Source organism: Lontra canadensis, unplaced genomic scaffold, assembly GCF_010015895.1.
Source record: "Lontra canadensis isolate GAN:19392208 unplaced genomic scaffold, GSC_riverotter_1.0 scaffold163, whole genome shotgun sequence".
NCBI lineage: Eukaryota > Metazoa > Chordata > Mammalia > Carnivora > Mustelidae > Lontra > Lontra canadensis.
In genome coordinates this window covers 83422-100731 of record NW_022631157.1, presented here as the reverse complement: position 1 = coordinate 100731, position 17310 = coordinate 83422, and the positions used below count along the sequence as shown (strand labels likewise).

Sequence of the window (17310 nt, the reverse complement as noted above, 5' to 3'; positions counted from 1 at the left end):
CATGACTCAATGCAAGAAGCGACTATGAAGGCAAGGTGGGTGGGGACAGCTAGGGAGGCACAGGTAAGGGGACTGCTGGCCAGGTGACTTGCCAGGACAAGGACTTGCCTGAAGAAACCATTACAACTGAGCACCCACTGTTTGACACTGTGCTCAGCAGTGTGGTTAGCCTTGGAAATGCTGAGTGGAACAATATATGTTCCTGCCCTCAAGGAGTTCAGGAGGCCCATCAGGGTAGGAGGAGCTGAGTGGTGGAGATGAAGCTAGGCGGGTAGGTGGAAGTCAGGGACAGACCTAATTTGGGGAGAGGGGACATTTCTGACTTGGCTGTGCTATGGATTTGGGGTTCAGTTGTAGACGCTGTGGGATGAAGCTGGGAATAGAATATGAAACAAATGGGTGCGCTCTCCATCCTCAAGGCAAATTCCTGACACACCAACAGGTACCACTTCCTTGAACACTGCTGGGATAGATGAGCAGGTGATCTCTAAGGAGTCAAAAAGAACTTCCCAGAGAAAGTTTCTCATGGCAGGTCTGCAAGGAGTTGAAAAAGGATGGGAGCTTGGTTTGATGAGAGGATTCTCAGGGCCTTAGAATTAAGGTAATGCAGTAGATTCTACTGATGAGCTGTGATTATAGGTAAGTTAGGATTGCTAGTCACGCAAGCTGCGGCTCCACTGGTCTTTTTCTTCATCGTGCTTCCCAGAGACGTTTGAATTGACTGATTGCTCCCCACTAGATTCTAAGCTTCAGGAGGCAGGAGCCATACCTCTTAAGTTGACTGTTCACATCGAGTTCCCTAGACGAGCCCAAAGTCCCAGCAAAGGCCATGTGTAGGGGAGGAACTCAAGTGATGCCCGAATGAGTTGCAACTGCCCAGTTCAGGCTGACAGCGCAAGGACAGAGCCAGGTGTTGACTTCTCCCAGAACTGATGACTCAAATATGATAGCAAACAAATGCAACTAAAGGCAGCCCCAGCTCCTGAGGTTCAAGTTTCTAGACCAGCGTGCAGAAGTCTCAGAACAGCTTGTTTTATTATCTTGGTTTTGGAGTCATCAGGAAGGAGTGAGGGCCTGCATGTTCTCGGATTCATGCAGTATGTGGTCATGTAAAATGATTCCAGGTCACTCGGAAGGCCAGACAACAGCTACCCCCCACCCAACCACAAATGCACCCCTAGCCCTCCACTTTCCCACACCCACCTCGGGCTCTTTTCTCCCAGACCTCTGCTTTCCTGCCTTCCCTTGGGGACTGAGTGTCTGGGAATTAGACTAGTTCAATAGGACTGTGACTAGGATCTTGGGGAGGGTCCCCTCAAAGGGTGATGACAGGTAGGACAGACAGGCAGAAAACATAATTTGAAGTATTTTTGTTTTTTTATATACAGAATACAGGAAAGTTTCTGTAAAGTCTAAAACATTACAATTACTATGTACATTGGTACTACTTGGGGGTGGGGGTTGGGGGGGAAGGAGGGAGCCAGGGGTGGGAGGAACAGGAGAAGTGGCAAGAGAACAAAAAAAGAAGACGAAACAGGTTTACGACAAAAACGTTTTTGCTACAATAGACAATTTGAAGAAAACGCTCTACCACATGTAGTACTGTACAGTTTTTAAAAACATTGAAAAAAATGTCATCACTAGATGTATTTACACAAAATCCAAATACACTTTTCCTTATTTGAAATAAAATAGATGGACAGCCAGAAAAAGAATTCATTTCTCATTTGTCCATAATACACAGTAGCTACCTGTAGTGCAACCGCTGCAGAAAGGGAAAATAACTTGGAGGGTGGGAACCACGGAAGTAGGGTGGGTAGCGATCTTTATATTAAATAAAACAATGATATTGTATAGATTTTGCTGTATGAAAACTGTATTTTTTCTTTTAATATAAAACTATTGTCACTGCCACAAAATAGAACAAGTTTCTGATTATTTTACAACGGCGGGTGAGGGGGAGGGAGCAGGAGGTGGGCAGGAGGTGGGTGGGGAACAGTTTCGTGTTGGAGGAAGTGTCCAGACCGTGGGCCTTCCCCTCCCTGCCCACGCTGTTCCTCAGCTCGGGTCTGCCGCTTTCCCATGAAATGTTGAGTACAAATATATGTGCAAATGCCCCCTAGAACTTGAGAAAAGAAAAAGGATTTTTAAAAAACAGTCAAAAGGTTTTCTTCATTTCATGCAAAGATTGTAGTTGAAGGGTTTCTGGTGGAGTATAGAAAAAACCCGGGCTTGGTTTGTGTACATTTTTGCATTGCAGGAGTCTTGGGGTGGGCGGACAGGCGGGTGACAGGGTAGCCGCCAGTCCTAGGGAACGGAGTTGGAGCGCAGCACAGGGCCCTGGTGGGGCTTGAGAGACAGCTTCTCGGCCAAGACCCCATCCTGCAGCAGGCCAGCATCGCCTTTGGGCTGTTTGGTCGCAAACTCAGTGATGCTGAAGACGAACTGCAGGCACCCCAGCTTGATGTAGCTGCCGTGGTGCAGTAAGGCCGTGCCCTCCCAGCCGGCCCCACTGCCCCCAATCAAGCTCGAGCTGCTGGCTTTGCAGTTGCAGGGTCTCCGCGGTGGCCCCTGGGCCTGGGAGCTCATCACGGCTGCCTCCTCACTTGGCTCTTCGTCCTGTTTCCGGTGCCGGCGGCGCCCTGGGAAGGAGGAGTGTGGTCACTGGGAGAGGAACAGTGAAGGGGCCGGGGCTGTTGGCTGTGGCTGGGCCCCTGCACCTCCCAATTCTAACTGCGGGGTGACTAGGGCTGGGGGATGCTGCGAAAGGACAAGGTGAGTCTGAAGTCCCCAAGTGGGTGTGCACATGTATGGCACTGGCTTCTCCGTGGCTTTCCCCGGGCCCATGAGCAAGGAGAGTCTGCCCAGTGGGACCAGGAAGACACGTGCCAGTCATTGGCGGCAATCCAGAGCCACCCAGTTGGGGCTCTTAACACAACAGGTCCAAAAACGGCCGGCTCTGGGGCCACGGGGTCCAACTTACTGATGACACTCTGCACTTTGGCAACAATACTGCTTGGGGGGGTTGGCGGGGTCTTCTCAGAGAAGTCACATGAATACAGCACATTGTCCACCGTTGTCCCGTGCTCACTGTAGTTTAACAGCTCATAATGTTTGGTATTCTGAGGAGGAGGAGGGAAGATAAGATGTGTGGTCTGCTGCGTGGGGCCTGGGGCTAAGGGGAGAGAGGACACATGGAGAAGGCTGTGCTGCTCTACCTGGGGAGCTCTCTTTCTTCCCCAGTCAAGTCCTGCTTCCCTGTCTCTTTCAAATAGGGCTTAAGACTCACCTCCTCTGGGAAGCTTTCCTTGCCAGTGGCCCCCACCCCCCTAGCTTACCCCCACTCTCCCATTGCTCCTTTACTCTGCCTCCTCTTGAAATGCTATTCATTGGCACAGAGGGCTTGGCTTCCTTCTATGCTGGTCCCCTGCCCTGATTTTGGGGGAGCTCCCCCTGCTGAGCCTGTGACCAACCTCAGGAGAAATGGCAGCCCTGTTCCTGGGGAGGGTAGCCACGGTAGGACACCCTTTCATACCAAGACTCTTCTCCTCCAGGAATGACAGGGACGGAGGAAGAGAAAACCTCCCCGCCCCCCTTCCCCACACCCAGGACACTGAACAAAAACCCCAGTGCCTAGGAGAGGCCTCAGGTGGGGAGAGGCCCCTCCCACCCCATCCCCACCCCTCACCTCATCATAGAATATGCAGGCGTGTTTCCCGGACACGTAGTTACAGTGACCATAGTTTGTAAGGCACACGTCCATGTCAGCTCCTGCAAGTGGCAGGAGTAGAAGCAAAGGCAGGCAGAGAACAGACTGTAAGGTGTATGTATGGGGAAGGTGGGGGGCAGGGAGTTAGCTTCTGGGCGGCTACTGGTAAGACCTCATGGAGAAGCTAGCTTGGGGCCCCTTCCTTGTATTTTTGAACAAAAACGGATTTCTTTTCCAATCCCCTTGGAAAGAACAGCTGTCCCTGCCAGCCGATTTCATTCAGAACATGTGGCTACTGCCCAGAAGGGAAGAGTGAACTCCTGAAGAGCGGGCGTTATTTCCATGAGGGCACAACATGGGCTGCAGGGTTCATAAATCCTATCATCGGAAAGAAAGGAGATATCTTGGTCGCAGGCTAAGTTGACTATCCCTCCGTACAAGATACAGGACTAAGGAAAGGTTATGGGTGTGTGAGCCCTATCACTTTCTCGAAGACCTCCAGGGACACAGTGCGTGCCCTCTACGCAGGTATTTCCTGCACGCCTGGAATGGCTCGCTGAGCAGCAATCAGAGCTGACTCCCCTCTCTCCCGAGGTCATGCTGGGCCCAAGCGAAAGGGCTGGAGCCGGGGAAGACAAGCAGCTGATAATCTCCTTTCTTAGTCCCTCTTGCCTGGTATCTGCTGGGTTAAACCAGTCAGCCCTGGAGAGGGTTTCCCTCCCCCTTTTCTGGCCCTGTGGGTAAGGATATTAGTATTTGGGGCTGAAGAGATTTTGGCGCCTTCCCCAGCTGGCTCACCTGTCCCGATGTATAGGGTTCGGTAGCACATGTTCACAGCTCCTCCCAACCCTAAGAGAGGGTAGAACACAGCTCTGGCCTGTACCTCCTTTCTTTGCACTACAAGACAAACACAGGGATAGGATCATTCAGAAACTCAGAACCTGAGATCCAAACATAAACCAGAAGAACCCAGACCTCTGGCTTGTGGCCTACAGAAAAAGATCCCATACCTTGGACATTGGGCTGCTTCAGCGTGACACTCTCCCCCCCACCCACAGCATTCCCAACATGGGTTAAGCATTTCCACCTTAAAAGAAGGTCACAGAAGTCAAGGATGAAAGTACTTTAAGTTCCTGGGCTGCTGACTGGCTTATCATGGACAGACCAGACGATACCATAGAGAGGGATGCCAAACAGCAGAAGACATGGACCAGCATTTCTCAAACTTTGGTGTGCACACAAATCAACTAGGGATCTTGCTAAAATGTTGTTCTGATGCTGCAGGTCAGAAGTGGGGCCTGAACTCTGTGTTTCCCACAAGCCAGCTGGTACTGCTGGTCTGGGGACGACATGATTTCAATCAGTAAGGCTCATTAAGGGTTAATGCTCAGAAAAAGAGCCTAAGCAGTTAGACTTGTGGGAAGAATTTCCAGGAGGCTAGCCCAAATGTTATTTTCTTTCTTTTTTATTTTTTAAAGTAGGCTCCATGCCCAAGACGGGGCTCAGCCTCATGACCCTAATGACCCTAAGTCATGACCCTCATGACCCTAAGATCATGAGTCTCTATCAACTGAGTCTATCAACTGAGTCAGCCAGGTGCCCCTAGCCCAACTGTTATTTGGCTTCTCACCTTGGACTTGAAAAATTCCCTTTTGGGAAACCTCTGTAACCCAAATATCTGAACACCGTTCAGCAGAAAGCGTACCACATATACCCAAAGGCACCGATAGCTGCCCTCTGTGTCTCAAAGCGGATGAGCATGAAAGAGAGTTAAGCAGACTTCCCTGAGTCTGATGTGAAAGCTGTAGTTGCTTTTTGTTCCTGTTTTCTGGGGAAAGAAGCCACGGTGCTTTACTGAGCCTGTGAAAGGCACACACGGGGCACTGTGATTCTGAAAACCGAGATGGCTCACGGAGCGGAGACAGACGCTCACACACAGAGGGGAGACTGGATGGTGGGCTGTTGGCAGATGTGTGCATGCGCACCTTCAGTGTGGTGCCCTCCAGAAGCCAGCGTGTGTGCCCCAACACTGCCCGGTGAAGCTTGGACCCGGGAGGGGAAAAGCTGATGTATTCTCTGCAAGGCCAGAAACTTGATCAGCTTCTCGTCCAGCATATTTATCTCGATTTCTATCAACCAAAGAGAAAGATTAAAAAGCAGCTGAGGAGGAAATGCAACGTGGAAATAGGTGAGGATCACACAGCGAATTGTTTAGCATTTCTACACTCTAGCCAAGTGACTGTTCTCGAACGGCAGAGAGTACAAAGTGGCGTAAGGATCCCGAGCTGGGCATCTCACTGGCCATGTGCAGTGAGAGACGGGCCCCACTGCAGCCAGTGCAGCTGTCTCTTGGAGGTGGGTGGCCTGATTTCAGGTCGAGTGGTCCTTGAAGGGCAGAGCAAGATACACCACTTGCCGCCTATGGGGGGAGGGCTGGATGTCTGACACTGAGAATCAGATTTTTCTACCCAGCCTCTCTTCACAGAGGGCCAGTGGCGCCTCTGTTCTCTCCGACTCAGGGAACAAGGACCTCCTGGTTTTACTCTGCCCTGGGTAATTATCCTCTTTTCTCACTGGCTTAGCTGGCTCTGCTCTCGCTTCACCTTTGATTATGAGGTGTAGAAGGCAGAGGAAGGAGGGGCTTTCTTTCTTAACCCACCTCCCCAGCCCTCGGAGATCAGGCATCCCTTCTGTTCCCTTCTGAAATGAGCTCGAAGGCGCAGGAACAGCACCTCCACGCAGCAGCTCACTCACTCACCTCCATTTCCATCCATAAATGCTCGCAGTGAGCTGGTGAGGTCCACCATGGCAGTAGAGTTGGCTGGGAAAGAGGGTACGGTTAAAGCGCTTCCTATGGATAACGTGCCGGGGCTGACCTTGCCATCTGGGGACGGAGCAGGAAGACGGTTACTTACGTCGCCTTACGAGGGAAACCCACCGGTCCAATCCCCCACTGCCGAGACAGGTCTGGATTTCGGACCCAAGGTGATGTTCCCTTCTTGATTCTCACCCCATAGGCTCTGGAACTCCTAGAGCTAAAAATGTGTGGTGAGGAAGGGCAGATGGAACAATGCACCCAGGCACGCAGGAGTCTCCAGGGCACCGGAAACTGGTGAAATCTACTGCTCTGGGGAATGTGACGGGGCGGCTCTGTTCTCTGGGCCATCGCTACCTCCCTGCACTACGCACTCACGTAAGCAGTGCCTGCCTCTGTAACTCTTGCCTCCTGACGCAAAGGGAGCAAAACTTATCCAGGTTGGTATTAAGAGGTAAACAGAGACAGGAAAAGAGCCTGAAGGTAGGGGCCATCCTGGGACCAGGGGCCCCCATGCAGAGAAGTCACAGTCACCTGGTTACCGAGACTCCCAGCTGACTAGGAGGCCAGCTTCAGTTCACACGGGAGAGACCACAGGGGGTTCCAGCAGCATCTGAAACCTAGTTCAGATGCTGGGGTCAGCAATCTCGAGGTCCGGAGTGCCGACTGGGGACAGCTGAGAGAGCAGGTCCACACTAGGCCGAGTATGGGTATGGGGACTGCCTTTCTGCACGCGGCCTGAGGGAGAGTGTTTGGGCCAGGCCAACCTCCGCGGGCCTGCCGCTGTGCTGCTATTCTGAAAGGCAGTGCTGCTTTCTATCCCTGCTTCCCCCGACCTGAAAGCTCCTTCAAATGAGCAGGCGCTGAGAATCTAGATCAGGTGGGATCTGGTGTCTGGTGTGGATACTGAAACTTGGGGAGGCCACTGCCTAGAATCTCCAGCTGGCCACAGTGGCTGAACAGAGCATGCTGCCTTCCTCTAAGGAGAGAACAAGAACAGGCAGAAGACTAGGCCTGAGAGGTGTGGGAAGGGGATTCAGGAGACCTGGCTGTAGTTCCAACCCTGCCACTGACTTGGTAGGTCACCTGGAGGAAATCACTGAACTTTCAGAGCCTAAGCAAGCCCACCAATAAAACGGGGACGAGTTAAAGCACGCTCTCTCCTCTACCACCTAAATGTGGAGAGAGCAAGTGAGAGAGAGACTAAAGTCCTCTGAAATATTCACAGGAATACAAGTGTTTTTTGAAGTTTAACTGCCAGGAGGAGCACGGAAGGACTGGATGGAAATTACCCCAAGGCTGAGCAGCACTCACCTGATGATGGCGCTGGTGAGCAGAATCGTTGGTTGGCTCCTGTGGCCAAGATACCATCTCCTGCTGCTTGGGGGGGAGTGAGCACCCGGGTGGCATTTGGGGGTGAGCCCAGTGGCCTTGAATCTGTCAACGGAGGTCCTATCTGTGATTGGACAGTCTTTCTTTGCAAAGTGCTGGTGTTCTCGATGCTGGCACAAGAGCTGGGAATGGAAGGGGGCAGGCTTGGGACAGGAACCAAACTCCTCTGGGGGCAAGAGCTGGGGCCAGTGGCATTCTCTGTCTTCACAATGATGCCGACGGTGTGGTTCTGAAGCCCCCCAGCCGCTGGTGGCGTGAGGGGCCGGGGCCAGCCTTGCCGGTGGGAGAGGCCTGGTAAGGGGGTGTTGGCGCCTGGAAGTCGCCGGGGGTCCGTGGAATCAGTGGGGCTGCTGTAGAGGTGTGGGCCATTGGCTTTCACCTCTGTGCTCACTGGCCCGTTGGCAGTCCCGCAGGGGGCTTTCTTGGATTTTTCCGCACAAGAACTGCAGCTGATGTCCTCTAGGGCTGGGGGCTGGTGGGGTGGAGAGCAGCTCAGGGAATTCTGGGTGCTAATCCCTGAGGGGCAGGACAAGGGGCAGTGGGAAGGTGTAGGTGCCTTGTCAGCTGTTTGCAGGGAGGTGGTGATTGAGCTGTCAGTCACAATAACAGGCTTAATATCAGCCTTCTCTGTCTGTTCAGAGTCCCAATGCGAAGGCATCTGCTTAGCAGATAAATGTTTCAATATGCTGCACTGGAGCGCAACAACACTACAGAGCCACTGCAACGGAAGGAGAGGAGAGGAGAGGAGGGTGAGAAGCCTGGGAGGCGCTGGTCCTTCCTGCCCCAGTGGCCGGGGCTAGAGCAGAGCCGATAAGCGCCGTTTCCGAGGTCCCATCGCGAATGCCCAGAAAAGGTGTGCTGGACTTCCGACAGGATTCCACTTCCAGTCCCAAGTGAGACTTGTTGGTGCACTCAGCAGGCAACACCCTGGTCAGCAGAGCTTGGGGTTCCCATTCGGGCTCTGCCCCTAAGGCTCACCTCGCGAACCAACAGGCGGCAGGTACCCTAAGCCACTGCTGTGCGCTCAGCACTACCACCTGACCTCTCTGGGGGTCTACTGCGCTCTTTCTACGAGACGGATGTGCCCGCCTCGAAGCACAGCAGGGGGCCAACGGAGAGAAGCAGACTGGTTGACTCTGTACTTCTTTTACTTGCCTCAGAATATCGGCCAGAAGTTCTCTCGGGAATAGTCAACTCTTGGGGGATGGGGGAGGGGGTGGGTGGGGTTGCAGAAGATGGGGATGGGAATGGCACTGAGGCTACTTCCAGTAACAGCTGTGGTGCGATGGAAGGAAGACTGGCTGCAGGATCCCGGCCCTGCCTTCACTCACCTCTTGCTGCTCTGCCTGGGTGGCTAAGTGCTCAGAGTTCAAAAGGTGCGTCTGTGATTCCTCAGGGATCCCATTGCAGATCAGCTCCCCATCCCGAATGGCCGCAGGTGCAATGAGAGGGGGTGGAAACTGGTACTGGGATTTGATAGCATCAGGAACCTGTTTAGGACAGACAGGAGGAGGAAGGAGAGGGAGATGGCGCCAACAAGTCCAGCGGATTCTGCCCCGACCGCATTTTTTCTGCTGGTGGAGCCAATGCCCATGGGACCATCATGCACTCTAGGGTCCACTAGGACAAGGAGGCTCCGTGGGCTGCAACTGCTCTGTGCCTCAGACACACATGGGTCAGCCCGAAAAGGCACAGAAATGGAGACAGCAGGCACATGCCGCCACCCCACCCCAACTTCTTCAGCAAGGTGTAAGGCCTGCAGAGGGCAGAAACCACTGCTTTGGCCTAAGAAGTGTAAGACTGATTCTGGACACAGACTCACAGCAGTACTCTAGGCTCCCACTGCTCGGCATCAAGTTTGGGAGGGGAGTGAGCAGTATCTGACAGGTAAAAAGTTAAAGGAGGTCACATTCACAGTGGAAATGCTCAGCATGAGGCCTGGCCTGTGACAAGCACTCAGTCAAGGTCAGTTTTCTTCAGCCATTCATTCAAGACTAATCAAACAGCTGAAGACCTCTTTGTTGTACAAAGACAGAAGACACATTCTGAATCATACCACATAAGAATGAAAGAGCCACACCACAAGCAAAGAGTCATTCATACATCCGACCAGTATTTATTGGGCACCTCCTGAGTCTGGGTACTGTCCCAAGTCCTAGAGATCCAGGGACGAATAAAACTTAAGCTCTGCTCTCAAGGAGCGCACAGTCTAGTTGGGGAGATAAACACAGAAACATTACAACACAGCATAATGAGTCCTAGGATAGAAGCATGGCTAAGGAACTATAAAAAACATAAAGGAAGAGTGCTCATTTCTGTCTGGGTCGGGAGGGCACAGGAATTTGGGATTAGGAAAGATTTTACAGGAAGGCAGTATTTGATCTGAGCCTTGTTAAGTTGAGAACTTCCAGGCAGAGGAAGGGGAACTGAGGGCAGCGGAGCAGCATACATGGCACAGAGATGTGGAAGCACTTGGTAGATTTGGAAAACATTTGGAGGACAGATTTGGTGACCGAGTCCTTAAGGAGGATAAGGGGAGAAGAGCTGAAAATGGTTTCCAGCATTTTGGTTTGAGGGGCTGGGTGGAGACTGTGGTTATTTACTGTAGAAACAAGAAATACAAGAGGAAGAGCAGATTTGGAGGCAGAAGACTTTTGGTCTTGGGCAAGTTCAGACCGAAATGCCTGTGGGATGGGTGAGCAGACATGAATCTGGATATGAGGAGAAAGGCAAGGCAAGTGGAATCAAGAGTCAGTACCATTAATATTGATGGCCGGTGCCAGAGGCTTGTCTGAGGTCATCCAGGAATGGGAGGCGGAGGAATAGAATGGTATGCAAATCTAAGGTTGCCCCCTGGTGAAGAGTGAAGGCGTAGCAGGAAGATGAATACCCGGCAAAACTACAAAGTTCTTAAGCTGATTTTGCCACACTGCTCGGTCAATGATAGAGATGTTCCAGGACAGAGCTGAGCAGTTCTTGGCCACAGTCCTCAATCCGCTCCCGGACTAAGTACAAAATGCTTCCCAGAAAATTCATGGCCTTGGATTTTCCTCAAGAACAGGGAACCCTTTATAGAAGGGGAGGGGATGCCTGGGTGGCTCAATCGGTTAAGTGTCCGATTCTTTTTTTTTTTTAATAACAGATTTTATTTATTTATTTGAGAGAGAGAGAGCGTGCGCGGCAAGGTCAGAAGGAGAAGCAGACTCCCGTGGAGCTGGGAGCCTGATGCTGGACTCGATCTGGGACTCCGGGATCATTGACCTGAGCCAAAGACAGTGGCTTAACCAAATGAGCCACCCAGGTGCCCCTAAGTGTCCAATTCTTTTTTTTTTTTTTTTAAGATTCTATTTATTTATTTGACAGGCAAAGATCACAAGCAGGCAGAGAGGCAGGCAGAGAGAGAGGGGAGGAAGCAGACTCCCTGTGGAGCAGAGAGCCCAATGCGGGGCTCGATCCCAGGACCCTGGGACCATGACCTGAGCCAAAGGCAGAGGCTTTAACCCACTGAGCCTCCCAGGCGCCACAAACAGCAGGGTTTTATCAAGGCTTCTTGACCTGTTCATTTTAGTCATCATGTTCTCTTCCTGATCTACAGTTCAGATCTCTTTTAAATCTGTTTCACTAAGGTATGAGGCATGCCAACTCTATAATACCCCCAACTGAAAATACCTTCATTTAATTTTGGAAACTGGTGTTTGCACTGAAGTGTAAATATTTACACAGTTAAGAGATTGTCATACAATTTCCAACAGTTAGCATCTTGCTGGTGCTGACATCCATTGCCAAGTGACGGGAGTGGTGTGAGTGCGTTAAAGCGAGGGTGCCACCAAGTGGCCATATTTGAGAACTGCTGGTCGCCACTGGCACGGAGCACCGTCTGTGGGATTTCTCAGAAGATAAAATTCACGCCTATGTTTGTGTATACAGTGCTGGGCTCTCCAGGTTAAATGAGGGAACTGACTGGTTTATGAAAACAGCCTCAACACCCCCAAATGCTTTTCAACAAAGGGATTTTTTTTCCTGTTGATCTCTGTAGACACATTTTATTTTATTTTTTAAGTTTTTTTTTTTAAATTTGAGAGAGAGAGAGAGACAGCGAGAGAGGGAACACAAGCAGGGGGAGTGGGAGAGGGAGAAGCAGGCCTCCTGCTCAGCAGGGAGCCTGATGTGGGGCTCAATCCCAGGACCCTGGGGCTACTACCTGAGCCGAAGGCAGATGCTTAATGACTGAGCCACCCAGGTGCCCCCACACTTTATTTTTTAAAAGATTTTATTTATCTGACAGAGAAGAGAGAGCCAGAGAGCACAAGTGGAGGGAAAGACAGAGGGAGAGGAAGAAGGAGGCTCTCCACTGAGCAGGAAACCTGATGGGGGGCTCAATCCCAGGCCTCTGGGATCGTGACCCAGGTTGAAGGCAGATGCTTAACCATCTGAGCCACCCAGGCGCCCCTGTGGACACACTTTTGCAACTGTCAAGTGCATATGAATGTTAGGTAATATTACAGCCAAGGCCACAATTTGGGGTATTCATGATATATTACCAGCAGCCTGGAAAAACTGTTTTAACTCTCCTTTAGTCATTCTCCTCTTAAGCTCCTCAGCCGGGACAGGTGGTCCTCTGCTTCATCACCACCGCCTTCACCCCACTAGGCAGCTCTGGGACAGGGGTCATCTCCCAGGAACAGAGAGCATGAGTGCCCGGTGAGGGTAGCAGAGGTAGAGCACATCTGTTTGGCAGAAGGGGCTAAAGAGCACTGATCCTCAGAACTGGAGACTCGTAGAATTTGGGGCTTGGCCTTGGTAGTCCTGACCTCCATCCTCAAACATGAAAACGTATGGTCACATTCACCACTTGTTGAGACACCAGAGACAAACGTTGGGGCTTCAGTCTCCCTATCTATAAATTCAGGCCCATGATCCTGTCTGTTCCCTGAAAACAATCAGAGCCCACTATCCTGCCTGCACCAGGCTGGGACTCACCTTCAAGCTTCTTCTTTTGACTGACTGGAGCACACGGCGGTTAGGAGGGTGCTTCTTATGGATTCGGTTCAGGAAGTCCACTTTGACCACGTGCTGTGAAATGGTGTCCTGGAAACGGTCAAACACCTGGCACCGATTGCTCAACGTCATATTCTTCTGGTTCAGCTAGGGACAAAGCAGACACACTCTTGCAATGAACCTCAAAAGGCATCCCCTTCCCAATGACCTCTGTTCTCTAGGTTTTGAAAAATAGAAGCCGTTGGCCACACAGGGTTCTTCTATCAGGAGCTGGTATTATAGCAACACTCTTGTCAGAGGGCCAGGGGAACAGGGGTAAGACGTCCTCCCTCCACTCTGCCTGGTCTAGCCAGGGAAAGCTGGTATGTTCTATTCCCTAGAGAGGCTTGAGGGGGACAGGAAATAGGAAATTAGCCAAGAAATGCCCTTCAAATTCAGCCTCTGACAGCTCACACCACCTTTTGCCAGCATACCCTAACAGAGCACAGGTTTCAGTGGAGATGCAGGCCTTGGCCCTCCAGACCCAGACTCCCTTTCTAGAAGGCACTCTTGCCCACAGGAAGCAGGAGTTTTCTATACAGGAGCGTGGCTGACAGCAGGGATCAGCACCAGAATGCCCATGCACCCTGCCCTAGTCCTCTTTCAACATAGCACGGAGTAGCAGCAAGCCCACTCGGCTCCCACAGTCCTGCTCTACAGGAGGTGGGAAACCGGGACCACTCTCAGAGGCCAGAGGGAGGGAAGAACAAAGCTGATGCAGCGGCACACAGAAGGCATATAAATCCTGAGCCACCTTTCCGCTTCCACGTCTGGTCCACTACACTGTAACTCAAAAGAAAAGATCTGCACCGCAGCTTCCTAATTAGTCAAGTAGGAAGAACCCCTAAGTGGCTAATAAAAAAATTACCCAATTAATTTTTCATCTGTTGGAAAGCTGCTCTTTAAGATTCGTATTTGGGCATACCACTCATGGTTGCTTTTTTTCCAGTTCAGCAGGAGGCAAAATGAAACACTCATAACTGCGGCTCAGAGAGAAACGTCCTCCTAGCTGAGCCCTCAGCAGCGTCAGCCGAGTGAAGAGGCCGAAGCAACACGCGTACAAGTCTCTAACTATGGTCCCTCAGTGCAACGCGAGGAGCACACGGTCACGCTGAGTGTCACAAGACATTCCATGGTTATTACCATCTGAGAGACAGTGTCTTAAGCGATAATCTCTTTTTAATCTGAAAGGCTGCTCTTCTGAGGGAGCTGCTCTTCGGAAGCCCTCACCCATTCAACCTTGTAAATGACTGTTCTTAGTGCCTAGCAGGAAAGGGACTAAGCTTAAGCCTCTTTTGGAGACAGCAAACTAGAGTTCTGTTTGAGCCCCAGGAAGCATCTGAAACTGCACCCGAGACTCCTGGGAGAGAAGACAGAAGGACCCTCACACCATTCATTCATTCGACGAATACCTATTATATACCATGACAAGGTGGGTGTCAAAAACTAGAGACAGGAAAGAGACTCATGTGGTGCCCAGGACACATTAGGGTTTAGTCACTGGCTGACTGGCTGTGACCCATGCCAATTCTTCAACTCTCCCGAGTTACTGGGAGTTGACTGCCTGTGATAATTCCTAGGATAGAGGAATAAACGTTTCAGAGTTTCTTAGTTTGTTTCCTCTAAAAATAAGAGGCAGGAAAATATGGAAGCAACTACCACAAGAGCATTTATTCCCATAAGTTGGATCTAACATACTCCCCTTTTAGAGCTGTAACATCAGCTGCTTAATTCACTGTGGAAGAAATTATACATAAACAACCAAGTCTGCCTGTACAGCTAAAACAAGGCATTGTGGGGAAAGGCAAAATGCACAGCTGAGGCATTTCAAAATAATCAGACCTGAAGAGGACGGTCTACAGAACCCAGTATCTGCGAGATTATGGTGAACTCTGGTACAAACCTGACCCTAATATGCTTTCTACTGAATCAGTCCACACGTTCCAGCTGTGCCCAAAGAGAACTGAAGGGGCGACGCTGCACTTACCACCACATGTTCGATGTGATTCGGACACATCCATCTGCCCAGGGGCATGGCAGTGAGCGGTGGCTCGAGGCAGTCCATGTGGAACAGGAGGGGGCAATAGTCACACTGGATGAGAGGGGCCACACGGCAGCTCCTACAAAAAAGAGTTGTAGGCCATTTCTGTGGCAAGATGGGAAAATTCAAACCAACTCTGCACTGTGGAACAGCCTCTCCTCCTTAACCCTCACTATGTTCTCCCAGAGCCTCCTCCCCAGTGATCAGTTCCACTCACGATCAGGAAGATGGATGAAGTTCGGGGCTGCCACCAGGCTCTCCATTATTCTCTCTTTTCAGAGGAATGTGTCTTGTGGGGAAGGGAATGTTTATTTGGAGTACAGCTACAGTGGCTGTCAGAGCAGGAATGATGAATGCTCAGCACCCACAGGGGAAGACGGCCAACTCTGCTCTGATCTTTCTACTCCTTAAAAGAAAGTTAACTACTACTCATTAAAAAAAAAATCTCTAGCCACGTTTCTAGAGTCTTACACTACAGCAAGAAAAGATGTCTCTTCTGCACGAAGCACTCAGCAAAAATGACACGCAGAGATAGGTGCGCTGGGGAAGGATTTTGTAACATATTTGTGTATGCATGGTTCAAGGGAGGAGCTTCAGCAAATACCAACTCTGACTTGTAACCACGATTCTCCTCGGGTGTCTGAGATGCATGGGAGCCTCAGCCTGGGCCTGGCTCAGAGTTCTGCTGCTCTACTATCTAGTTCCCTACAGCTTTTGTTGTGGAACATTTCTTTTTTTCCCTTTGGCACATTTCTTTTTGATAGCTATTTTCTCCTGCTATCCTGCCCTTCTAAGACACCCAGGCCACAAAGTCCGGCTTCAGTAATTGAAGCAGCAGGTTCCTGTCACTGAGGAGATCCTATTTGAAGGAAACCAGTGTCTCAGGAAAGCTACAAATGGGGAAGCCTGGAGGCGTTTGGAAGTCATCCAGTCTGATGCATCCTAGCTACATGGACACTTGAACTACTTTTAAATTCACCTTTGGTGATTTAAAAAATTATCTGCCTTTTCCAGGGACCTGTGTCTCTGCTGGCCAGAGCTGCTCCTCCTAGCTAGTTTAAGTATCTCCTGCTTCTGTTTAAGTCCAACTCCTCTCACCCAAGTTTCTGTAAACATAGTCTCAGGTACTTCAGGGAATTTGTTAAGACAGTCAAGGCTCTGGTCAGTCGGGCAGCCAGTCTCTGTAGTCACACCATCAGAATACGGGTTGTCCACATTTAACAAAGAGGGTTTGGAAGAGGAGACAGGAGAGAGAAAAAATATCATTTGCTGACTATGGAGAAGAGTCCTTAGGATGGAAGAAAAATACCTGTTGCATGTGAAGCAGACTTTGACTGGTAGGGGAACAAGACCATTGTGATCTAACTCGTGCTGTGTCTTTTTAACGTTTTTCCCTGTGGTTTCCTCCTTTCTTCTCCTCTTGCTAGAACCTAGAAGAGAAATTGATGGTGCTGAGCTTTCCTGGATGTTGAGTTCCTAGTCTGGGACACAGAAACAACAGTATGTGAAAGATCAGATCTCAGGAAAAAGCATGTGGCATGGCCTAGATATGGGTCTCTCTCTGAGACCCCTTGGGATGGCTTCAAATGAGAAAAAGAATAGGAAAGCAGGGAAAGGAACACAGACAGAAATCAGAACCATGGTCAGAGGTCATTTGTTCTGGGGCAGAAACACAGATTTATGTTTGGCAAATATGAAGTGGTCAGAAGCCTGGGTTGTTAGATACTGGTAACCTAAGGAATATAAGGGCCCGAGTCAGTCAACAAAGACTGTTTGATGGAGGTGCCTGAGGAAAAGACTGTAATTTTACTGCATTTTTAACAGAAATCAGAAAAGCTTGGATTCCATATACATCCTGCTGATGACCAGGATTTTTTTTTTTAATCTTTTTAATTTTATTTATTCATCTGAGAGCGAGAAAGCGGGGGAGCAGCAGGTAGAGGGAGACAGAGAAGCAGGCTCCATGCTGAGCAAGGAGCCCGATGTGGAACTCGATCTCAGGACCCTGGGATCATGCATGACCTGAGCTGAAGGTAGCCGGTTAACCAACTGAGCAACCCAGGAGGCCCCTGACCAGGATTAAGACTGTCAATTTCACTTTCTCTGGGAAAAAGAAAGGAACATCTAGAAGCTTTGTGGTATCAAGTAGAAGACATGACTTGATTAAAAAAAAAAAAAAAGTATGGAGGGTAATTTAGCAACACCTTACCAAACTATAAATGCATAGTTATAACCCAGCAATTCAAACATTAGGAATTTACCCTACAGATACAATCACATGTACACAATGATATAATTATAAAATTATTTGTTGAA

At 50.3% G+C, this 17310-nt stretch overlaps 1 protein-coding gene across 7 annotated transcripts in view; it reads right to left on the bottom strand.

Annotated features, from left to right (window-relative positions):
• Window positions 1-1702: 1702 nt before the first annotated feature.
• The window catches only part of PHF12 (PHD finger protein 12), a 41992-nt gene continuing 26384 nt past the window's right edge, over window positions 1703-17310 (bottom strand). For 4 of the 7 annotated variants that reach the window (XM_032845400.1, XM_032845401.1, XM_032845403.1 and 1 more), the window contains 11 exons: window positions 16304-16424; window positions 14941-15073; window positions 12897-13061; window positions 9248-9406; window positions 7839-8634; window positions 6468-6593; window positions 5695-5838; window positions 4508-4606; window positions 3689-3771; window positions 2984-3122; window positions 1703-2642 (listed from right to left, as the gene is read on the bottom strand). In XM_032845400.1, coding sequence (XP_032701291.1) covers window positions 2308-2642; window positions 2984-3122; window positions 3689-3771; window positions 4508-4606; window positions 5695-5838; window positions 6468-6593; window positions 7839-8634; window positions 9248-9406; window positions 12897-13061; window positions 14941-15073; window positions 16304-16424 — 2300 coding nt within the window. In that variant the 3' untranslated portion in view covers window positions 1703-2307. The other 3 variants (XM_032845405.1, XM_032845406.1, XM_032845407.1) reach the window with 3 other exon arrangements.